An 11,083-nucleotide genomic window follows, 5' to 3' on the forward strand; every position below is an offset into this window, starting at 1 on the left:
TAGACAAGCTAGTTGCTTGCCAGATCACACTCCAAAAATAAGTAGACAGACTCAGACAATGAAATTGCCGAGTAAGCTTATGTTTTGTTGGCTAATTTTACTAACTTATCTAAATTATAGTACTGTAGAGCAGTGATTTTCAAACTGTTTTTTTTACGGCAAGGCACATTTTTTTTTATTAAAAAAATCATAAGGGACAACACCATTTGTCCAAAATGATTTAATTCTAAGAATCCATGTTTTTTAATTATCTTTTGTTATTACGTAAATCATCACATTGCCTAAATTGCCAGTTCTGCATGTTTTTATCATTTGTGGTCACCATGGCTCAGGAGAAAATCCAGGTTTTTCATTTGGGTTAAAAATTTAACAATTGATTTTTTTTAACATATTTTTCCAATTTTTACTCAATTTTCATCTTGTTTTTCTGAAAAATAAAAATAAATGTTGAATATGTTCTAAGATTTTTTTAAATAAGAAAATATTATCCAAAACAAGCAATATAATGGTGTTTTTTTCTTCCTATCTGGAGTTTGCACGTTCTCCCCGTGCCCACGTGGGTTTTCTCCAGGCACTCCGGTTTCCTCCCTTATCCCCGAAAACATGCACGTCAGGTTTATTGGTGGGTCCAAATTGTCCGTAGGTGTGAATGAGGAAGTGAGTTGTCTATCTCTGTGTGCCCTCCGACAAACAATTGAGGGTGTCCCCTGCCCACTGCCCGAAGATGACTAGAACGGGCTCCAGCACCCCCGTGACCCTACTGAGGATAAGCGGTGCAGATAACGGATGGATGGATGGATGAATTAGTCTGCTGTTGGTTTTTTTTAGTGCAACCTTGGGAGACTTCATAAAAAGTTATAAAATAAATCTACAATATAAATACATCTCTGTACTGCCTCATGAGAAAATAACTTGGATATATGGGGAAAAAGGATAGTAATCTGCTGCCACCTACTGACATGGATGAATGTTAGTTGGCTAGCAGGTCATTGAAAGACAGTAATCATACTGAAAATGGCATGCCATTTTGCTAAGATTAATTAATTTCCTGTGGCACACTTGACATGGTCTCACGGCACACTAGCGTGGCCTGGCACACTGGTTAAAAAACACCCAGTAGAGGGCAGAGGTTCTCGAAACTATTTAAAGCAGAGCTACATTTTGTAAAGGGCTACTAGTTTGATATGCATTTCTTAAATAACAATTAAGCATGTTTTTACTATATTGTTACCACGTTATTACGAGGTTGTATCTATTAGAAGTAGGGCTAAAATCGGATTAGTCAACCACTTAAACATCTGAGGTATTTACATATAGAAATTATAGGGCCATTTTAAAAACAATTTTGGAAGACTTATCATGTATTGAAAGACACTGATCCTGTCAATCATTCCTCATGCCGGTAAAAATCCAATTTCTTAGACGATCGCGATAACCACTGGCAGGCCATCGGAACGTTAAGGTGCTGATTATTATCAAAACTCTTTCTTTGTAAATATCTCATGTTTGAGATATGTGGGCACATGCAGCTTATAGTCAGGTGTGGCTTATTTATGTACAAAGTGTTTTTTTCCATTAAAAATGTACTGGGTGCGGCTTATAATCAGGTGCACCTAATAGTCGGAATTTTACGGTATGTATACAGTGGGACCTCGCTACTTCGCGGTTCCATGTTCGCGGGTTCAGAGCTTCGCGGGTCTGAAAAATAATAATAATAAAATAAAAATTTCACAAAAAAAAAAAAATATATATATATATATATATATATATATATATATATATGTATATATATATATATATATATATATATATATATATATATATATTAAGCATTTTGGAAGGGGCGTCATTCCACGTACGAGGGTCTACAAAATAATAATATTAAAAAATAAGATAATAAAACAATATATATATATATTTTTTTTTATATATATACTTCGCGGATTTCCACTTTTCGCGGGTGGTTTTTGGTCCCCATTAACCGCGATAACCGACGGATTACTGTATTCGGAAACACCGAAATTACTGCCAAATGGTAAAAGAACTAAAAAAAATTACTAAAATGTCTTCTTTTGTGTTGTTTATTTGGGTAGATAAAATAGACTTGTTTACACAAATTGTTTTTCCATAGTCCTTAATGTTTAATACCAGTTAATAAAGGAAATGGCAATCATTGATAAAAGGAACAGGTATGCTAATGTATGTTTTAGCTAGCTAGTAGGGTACCTTGCTTTATGAGTTGTTAAAAAATAGATACATTGTAGCAATAGAGTAGGAAATAAGATGTAGGCGTTGTATATGAACTCGGAAAAGAGTAGAATTCCTACCTGCAGCCTTCGTCTTCGAATGATACCAGAGTCGTCCATTGTGGCACCACACCTGGACCGTGTTTTGGTCCTCTGTAGTTTTATTTTTGGACTCAATAGAGTCCACACGGTGCTATCACGTGAACCCCCCCTTCAGTCAATTTCGCTAAAAAATCGAATATCGGGTGGACATCGTTCCCGAACAACAAATTACGACGCTAAAGGATATCTCCTATCGTCATTGTGACACAGTTCACTACGAGTGGAGCAAAAAGAATCCCCGCGTTCGGGTCCAGAAATCCAAGAGAGTGACGGTGAACGGGAGTTCCGTGAACGCATCGCCATCCTCGCACCCGTTTAAACGCTCGTTGTTGTAATTTCGCACATCAAGGAGACGCCATTGGGTTTGTTTTCATGTCTGCAGCGCCGTCCGCACAGGGTGTGCGCGGCTGAGGGTTCCTCACTGGCCGGGGGCTTGGTGGTATTGTGTTCCTCCTTTTCCGCCACCTCCCCTCTGCTCCATCCTCATCTCGAGCGCTTCCGACTAGCGTGTGACGTTCATATCCCCTGGGAGAGCAGACGCCCCTCACTGAAGATCCAAAATGGAAAGGGGAGGGGTTTGGGATGGAGTTCACACATGGGACCCTCTTCTCACCCCGCCCCTATTCAAAATGAATAAATTATTATATGTATTCAGTGGGCGGCACGGAGGAGCAGTGGTTAGCGCGTGTGCGGCACAGTTCTGAGGTTGTGAGATCGAACCTCCTGAGTGGAGTTTGCATGTTCTCCCCGTACTTGCGTGGGTTTCCTCCGGGCACTCCAGTTTCCTCACACATTCCAAAAACATGCATGTCAGGTTAATTGGCCAGTCCAAATTGTCCCTAGGTGTGAATGAGCGAGCGAATTGTCTGTCCCTGTGTGCCCTGCGACTGGCTGGCAACCAGTTCAGGGTGTCCCCTGCCCACTGCCCAAAGACAGCTGGGATGGGCTCCAGCACCCCCCGCGACCCTACTGAGGATAAGTGGTGCAGATAATGCATGGATGGATGGATGTATTCAGTCTTAAATTTATTTCTATTTAAACTTCAAAATTTTAGGAATTCCTTTTTTAAAATCGCAGAATTTTCCCACTACAGTATGAATGTGATTAGTATGTAACAAATATACCATTTTAAACTTGTCTCCCTCCTGTAATTACTTAAGATTATTAGGACTCATTTTGACCTTCATTTTTTGATAAATGATGTTTTCAAAACAAGGTGCAAGCAGAGTCATTTTGAAAAAATGTCACAAAATACTGCAAACAAGGATACTGACATATTTACCTTCGGTGCAGACAGCGCTGAGGCAGAAGTGCGCTGCATGCATAGCTCCGCCCACCCCTACCGCATCACCCAATCAAATTGCTCGATGTGCTCGGCTGGTCTTTCTGTCTGATAACAAGTCAAGTCATGTTTATTTGTGACGCCCTTAATCACAAGGAGTCTTAAAGGGCTGAACAGACCACAGATTATTCCTAACGGCAGACTATGATTACATCATCCATTGATCTAAAACCTACATGAGGGCAAGGAAAAACTCAAAAACTTTAGCATTTTAGTAGGTTTTTATCATTAATGGAAACTAAATTGTTGTTTGAGCTTCATATAAAGGATTATTTAGCGATATACAGCCACAACGGGGTCTGTTGGTGTGACAATCTGACTGTAAACTGTTGTGGGAGGTATGCTCTTCATATAATGGACCAAACAACTCTCATGACTATCGCTATGTTAGCAATGCGGGCTATAGACTTGACTCTGCATTCCTGTGATTTGAAACACTACAGATGAGATTGTAAGTACACCATTTTTTCTCTGTGCCAAATGTACTCATGAAAAAGCCATATATGTTTCGTGAGCCATAGGTTCCTGATCCCTGGTGTAAGCTATGTGTGTGGTCATCCTCCCAGCACTAGCATGGACATTTGCATTTTTTTATGTTTAAAAGTACCATGTTCAGGTGAGGGTTTATTACCCACAATAACTAAAGAAATACACAAACCCTTCTATCCATCCATCCATTATCTGCACCGCTTGTCGTCAGTAGGGTTGCAGGGGTGCTGGAGCCCATCCCAGCTATCTTTGGGCAGTGAACTGAACCGAGACAGACAACTCACTCATTCACACCTAGGGACAATTTGGACCGGCCAATTCACGTGACATGCATGTTTTTGGAATGTGGGAGGAAAACGGAGTGCCCGGAGGAAACTCACGCAAGCACGGGGAGAACATGCAAACTCCACACAGGAAGGTTACACAAACCCTTCTTCTGAAAGTGGTCAGCTCGAGGAGATAGAAGGGAAGAAAGGGAGGAGAGGGAACCCGGAGCCCTGGAAAACACAGGTAACATACTCACGAAGAAGCAAAATCTGAAGTTAAAAACATCCCGCCCTGAATAAGATTTAAGATGTATTCTGTTGATAATGAATTTTCTCCTCATTAGTCATCACATTTTGATGGAATATCTATCAACCAATCATCCATTATCTGTACTGCTTATCCTCAGTGGGGTTGCGGGGGTGCTGGAGCCCATCCCAGCCATCTCCAGGCAGTGGGCAGGGGACACCCTGACCTGGTTACCAGCCAGGAATGTTTTTAATGACTAAAAGATGTTTGTATGTGGTAGTTAAGTCAAATCAAATCACACTTCCTTGTATAGCCCTTAATCCAAAATGTCTCAAAGGACTGCACAGGTTACAATGACACCATCCCCTGATCTTGAACCAACATGCGGGCAAGGAAAAACTCAAAATCTCAGCACGGGGAGAATAAGGAGCCTCACATGTGGTAATCCCCCTTCCAGGATTACCACTAGTGAGGCCCCTGTTGTTGGTGGAAAGAGAGATAAGACACTGTGTGCACAGCACTCCCCAGAGCTCTGGACCTAAAATCACACCTGAATTGAAATTATGTATCAGAAAGAATAAACCAGGACAAAGGCAATAGTCCAGTTTTTTTCTAACTGGATTAGGAGAGGATCAAGAAGGTAGTATTACATCTACCTGAAGGTCAGCACTTGAGGTTTAACGACGAGAATGGTCACATCTAATCATGGATGGCGGATTTATACAACAGCGAGATCTGCATCTACAATATAAACGCAGATCTTCTGTAAAAAGGATCAACTGGACTTCCTACTCACTCGATGAGCTTGTCTTGACAAAAGAAGGGATGATCCTATCAACTCTTAATGGAACAACACTGCGGTGTATTGGTACAAGTTAGACTCTAGCTCAGGGGTCAGGAAACTTTTGGACCCAAAGAGCCATAAAAGCAAAAGTAAGAGAGAACGAGAGAGAGAGAGAGACACACACCATATATTTTAAGACAAAGAAAATTCTTCAGCACATTTTATTTCACTGCGTGTTGTTTGATGATTTGATCAAATCTATGAAATAATAATAATGCCAAAGCCTGGGTCCCCTATAAATGTAAATATACCACTTAAAAATCATCTTTCTCTCACAGTTTTTTTTGTCCGAAATAACAAAACAAGGTGCAAGCAAAGTTCTTTTGTAAAAATGTCACAAAATCCTGCAAACAAGGATACCGACGTATTTACCTTCGGTGCAGACTGCGCTGGGCGAGGGGGGACTGTGTGCGTGTGTATAGCTCATTCCTTCAGCTCACCCAATCTCATTACCCCCCACTTTCTCTCCTTCCTTCTCTCTCTCTTACTCTGTATCCCTTGTCTCTCTTGTTTATCTCGTTCCCTCTCTTTCCTTATCCATCCTTTTCTTCCACTCAGTGTTTCTTTTTCTCTCTCTCTTAAATCTGCTAGTTGTCACGGTTGCCATGGCGCCCAATTGGCCCCGCCCGTGTGGCGCCAGCTGCGGCTCGTTGAAAGATTGGCTTACCTTCTATTTAAGCTTAGTGCTCTCACTCACCTTTTGTCAGTCCGTCAACAAACCTCTGCCCTGCAAGATGTGGATTTTGACTCGGTCCTGTTTCCTGTTGGTATTTCCTGTCCGGTATTGTTCCCATTTATTTTGTCCTGTTTAATATCAGTTTCCAGGTCCGTTCCCGTCTAGTTAATTTCGATATCCTGTTTTGATATTAATTCTGTCTGTCCCGTCCTGTTTGGTATCGATTTTGTCGGCCTCTGGCTTCCTGTCATTCCACGCCAGACTGCTGCCTAACATTCATGAACTCCCCATTTCCCGTAAAATAAAAGGCTTGTGTGAAAAACGTCACGCATTTGGGTCCTGATACTGTTCCGGTTTCTGACACTAGTTTGCCCCTCTCAGAATTTTTTTTCGAGCATGTGGCTGAAATGAGTGTGACACCCCTGTGCTAGAGGGATAAGCCTTTTTCTTTTCTGGAGTGGGATATTATTATGTAGTTAAAGAGTTAAAGCACTCGTCTTGGGATCAAGACGTCGTGGTTTGATTCCCGGCTCCTCTGTTACAGGTCGAAGTGTCCTTAGGCAAGACACTGAATCCTTAATGCCCCCGGATGAGCAGGTAGTTGCCTTCCATGGCTGACACTGCTATCGGTGTGTGAGTGTGTGCGCCCCAGGGCAGGTTTCTCTTAAGAACTCCTTTGTTCTTTGTTTGAAATTCCCTTTGTTTTCCAAGTCGCCAATTAGCGAAGACAAATTAAGGCCGGATAGCAAAATCTACCTAAAAAGTCAAGAGTGAGGTGAAATATTCCGTTTGAGAGCGTGACCTAGTTAGCAGCTTGTCAGACTCCTCTATTAAGCCGTTTTTTGTTATTAGCGTTCAATAATTGATGAAAGCGCATGAATTTTGCATTTTTTTCCCTTCCCTCATTCATTAATCGGGTAGGCCGGCGTGGCACTCCATGTTGGAGTTTAAAAAAAAAAAAGCAGGAGCAGACAAAAAGCTTTCAGGAATGATGTCAGCCCGTTTGAAAGGACGCCCCGAGGGGGGTCGCACGGGGTCTGCTCTCCTGAGGAAAAACCCGGCGTGTGGCCTAGCGTGTGTCTTTTCATATAGTCGAAGTGCTGCGGTCGGCATTCCAATAGGATATGCGAGCGTGTCCATAAAATACAAAATAAACAATAGCTTACCTCCCTTGTCCTCTAAATGTGAGCATAAGCAGTTAAGAGCCCACGGGAATGTCAAATTTGCTGCAAACCGGTGAAGGAACTCATATTGTGGCTTTCATTGTTATGGGATATTCGTGCCATTGACAAGGCTCCCCGTGTTATAATAAAAACAATATCGTTCATTCTCAGTGCCCTTGACGCGGAATGCTTTGCAGGCTCATTCGGATGCAAGTCATCCATCTGAGATTCGTTTCTCAACACTGTGCAGGGAAAGTGACTTGCATCCTTGTAGTCTACAAAGAAAGAAAACAGAAGGTTTGGAATTGTATTGTTGGGTAGAAATATTTTCCATGATGCCCAAAAAACTTCAACCTCCCCTTTGTATGATTTGAGAGGAATGGTCGAGCAAGTACCAGTACCACTAGTATCATATAGAGCCGGTAAAAGGGCACTTGCACAGGATACAGATAATGTGGAGGATAATGCAAAAAACAAATATGTTATGATCCAGCTGATCCATTTTATTCACTTTAAGCATTTGCTGTTTAAATTTGCAATTCGGTTAACTTTCTTGGGAAATAAGCAAAATGAAGAAGTGAAAGAGAAAATATCATTTTGCTAGATTTCTTTTTTTAATTCAGTAAAAATAATACTGAAATCAGCAGTTATCTTCAATATTTTTTAATGAAATGTGGAAGAAATATTGCTGGATAGTTTGCTGAGTTTATCGTTCCCCTCTCTTCAAACACTTCTAGTTTGAAACAAAAACTGTAAAAGAAAAGAGACAGAAAGAAGGAGAGAGCGACACGGAGAAAGAGAGAGAGAGAGAGAGAGAGAGACCGAGAGAGGGACAGAGACACAGAGAGAGAGACACACAGACAGAGAGAGAGAGAGAGAGAAAGACAGAAAGAGGGACAGAGACAGAGAGAGAGAGAGAGAGAGAGAGAGAGAGAGAAAGAGAGAGAAAGAGAGGGAGAGAGAGACCCCCCTGCCACACACACACACACACACACACACACACACACACACACACACAGAGACAGAAAAACAGAGACACAGAGAGAGAGAGAGAGAGAGAGCAGGACAAAGAGGCTAAGACACAGAGAGAGAGAGAGAGAGGGGGGGGGAAGAGAGAGAGAGAGAGAGAGAGAGAGAGAGAGAGAGAGAGAGAGAGAGAGAAAGAGAGAGAAAGAGAGGGAGAGAGAGACCCCCCTGCCACACACACACACACACACACACACACACAGAGACAGAAAAACAGAGACACAGAGAGAGAGAGAGAGAGAGAGCAGGACAAAGAGGCTAAGACACAGAGAGAGAGAGAGAGGGGGGGGAAGAGAGAGGGGGGGAGACAGAGAAGGGGAGAGAGAGAGACAGAGAGGGGGAGAGAGAGAGACAGAGAGGGGGAGAGAGGGGGGGAGAGAGAGAAGGGGGGAAGAGACAGAGAGAGGACAAAGGGACAGAGAGAGAGGGAGAAAGAGACAGGGGGAGACAGAGAGACAAGCAGGCTGCTTGAGGCACAGTAAAGAGAGACAGCGGTAGAATCGGACAGAGAGTAAAACTGAGAAAAAGACAAAGGGATACAGGGACAGACAGACAGAGACAGAGAGAGACAGAGAGAGACAGAGAGAGACAGAGAGAGACACAGAGAGAGTGAAACAGAGGAAGAGAGCGACAGAAACAGAGAGAATGAGCGATTTAGAGGCAAAATAACATACATTTTTAGTGTAAAAACAAAGTAACAGTTTTAATTGATAAAGGTCATGTCAGCTCATTTTATGTTTGTTATTGTGATGTATATTTCAACTTTATTTCTTGTAAAATACTTATAAAGGAGCAAAACTGAGAAAACAAAAAAAAAACGCTTAAGATAGGATTCAAAGAAATGATCGTCAACCCTCACGTTTAAGTGATTCTGGTGAAGAGAAGATTTTCTTCTCAGAAGCTCTCTCTTTCCTCAGAGTCACACCATAGAATCTTCCGCCCTCCCTCGCCTTCTTTCCGTCAGCGTACAAGTGGGTCAGACTGCAGCGCCGCTAAAAGCTTGCTCTCTGCAAAGAGACTAAATAAAACAAGATGCAATCACAAGTCAGACATGCAAAAGCTGTCGGGGATGCAAAGAAGAGCCGAGGTGACTCCGGCGGCCGAGTCATGGCTAAATACAGCCAAAGGTTAAGTGGCTTTTAAACTGCCTTGCTGACAGGGTTGGGTAGGGTTACTTTAACTGCATTACTTTCAATTACTTTTGAATTACTCCGATACCAAATATGCTAATAAAAGACAAAAGAAACTCAATATGACTAAAATGATGACTCACAACACGTGGTAAGCTTTCTCTCCTGGCTTTGATCTCTTTGATCTCCGGCAAAACTAACATAAAATGCGACAGAAACAAAATGAAAATAAATCCAAACAGCTTGCCAACATCAATTTTGCCGTTCCATGTATTCCGTTACTCCCCAAAGTCATTTTATTCATATTGAGTTTCTTTTATCTTTTATTAGCATATTTAGTATTGGAGTAATCCAAAAGTCATTGAAAGTAATCCAGTTAAAGTAACCCTACCCAACCCTGCTTGCTGACAAAGACTCATAGTTTTCTACCTGCATGGATTAAAATATTGATTGTTTCCTGCAGTAATTGGATTTGTTTTAAAATTGGTATCATTTAAAATTGCTTATGAATTCCCCAAATGCACACTACTCACTCACAATATTTCTTCAAAACCAGTAGGTTATCCTAATCCAGGGTTCGGAAAACCTAAGCCCACAGACCAAATGGGGCATGCCGAGCAAAAATGGTAAATATATCACGACAATATATGTAATAGTAAAAGTACTACTACTAAAAACAAGTGGGATACCAGTTCTGTGCCCGTTGTCACCATGTGTGTGTCTACTACAAAATACAAGCACAGAAATAGTATTAAAAAAATAAAAATAAAAAATAAATAAATATATATATATATATATATATATATATATGTATGTATATATATATATATATATTCTCGTCTCAATAAAATGGTGAGGAAAGCGTGCTTTGTTGTGGGCACAGAGATGGACAGCCTGACAACAGTAGCTGAGAGACGGGCACTGAAAAAGCTGCGGTCAATCATGGACAAATCATCACATCCACTACACAGCATTATATCCAGACAAAAGAGCAGCTTCAGCGACAGACTGCTGTCACAGTCTTGTACCACGGACAGACTGAAGAGATCTTTTCTCCCTCATGCCATGAGGCTCTTTAACTCCACAGGGCAGAGTAAAGGCCCATATTAAACCACACCCCCTACATTGCATATTACCTAATTTTATTGCAATATGTATTCTGTCTAAATACTCTATATAACACGCTACAGTGGGTATTAGCACGTCACATTGGGTATTTGTATATTGTATTCTTTTTGCTTTATTATTGTATTGTTCTTAGCACAGGGATGCTGCTGGAAATGTGAATTTCCCTGCGGGGATGAATAAAGTATCTATCTATCTATCTGTCTATCCATCTATCTGTCAATATATATAAATCTGCAACAAAAACATGATATGGAATTCAATGCTGAAAAAATTGACCTAATATACTATATTATTTTTTAATTTGGAAAAGAATAAAGAAACACACCAGAAATACTACAAAATAGCTACTACATTAATACTATAAAACAAAAATACTCCAAAGAAATACTACAGATTTAGTGCTACAGTAACACTACAAAATACT

At 41.1% G+C, this 11,083-nt stretch overlaps 1 protein-coding gene across 1 annotated transcript in view; it reads right to left on the reverse strand.

Annotated features, from left to right (window-relative positions):
* Window positions 1-2,836, reverse strand: part of mast1a (microtubule associated serine/threonine kinase 1a) — a 117,680-nt gene extending 114,844 nt beyond the window's left edge. The window contains exon 1 of the mRNA XM_088341579.1: window positions 2,328-2,836. Within this exon, the coding sequence (XP_088197705.1) occupies window positions 2,328-2,366 (39 nt within the window). The 5' untranslated portion in view covers window positions 2,367-2,836. The remainder of the gene's footprint in view (window positions 1-2,327) is intronic.
* Window positions 2,837-11,083: the final 8,247 nt, after the last annotated feature.

This window comes from Urocampus carinirostris, chromosome 8, assembly GCF_059441175.1.
Source record: "Urocampus carinirostris isolate Australia breed hairy pipefish chromosome 8, RoL_Ucar_1.0, whole genome shotgun sequence".
Classification (NCBI taxonomy): Eukaryota; Metazoa; Chordata; class Actinopteri; order Syngnathiformes; family Syngnathidae; genus Urocampus; species Urocampus carinirostris.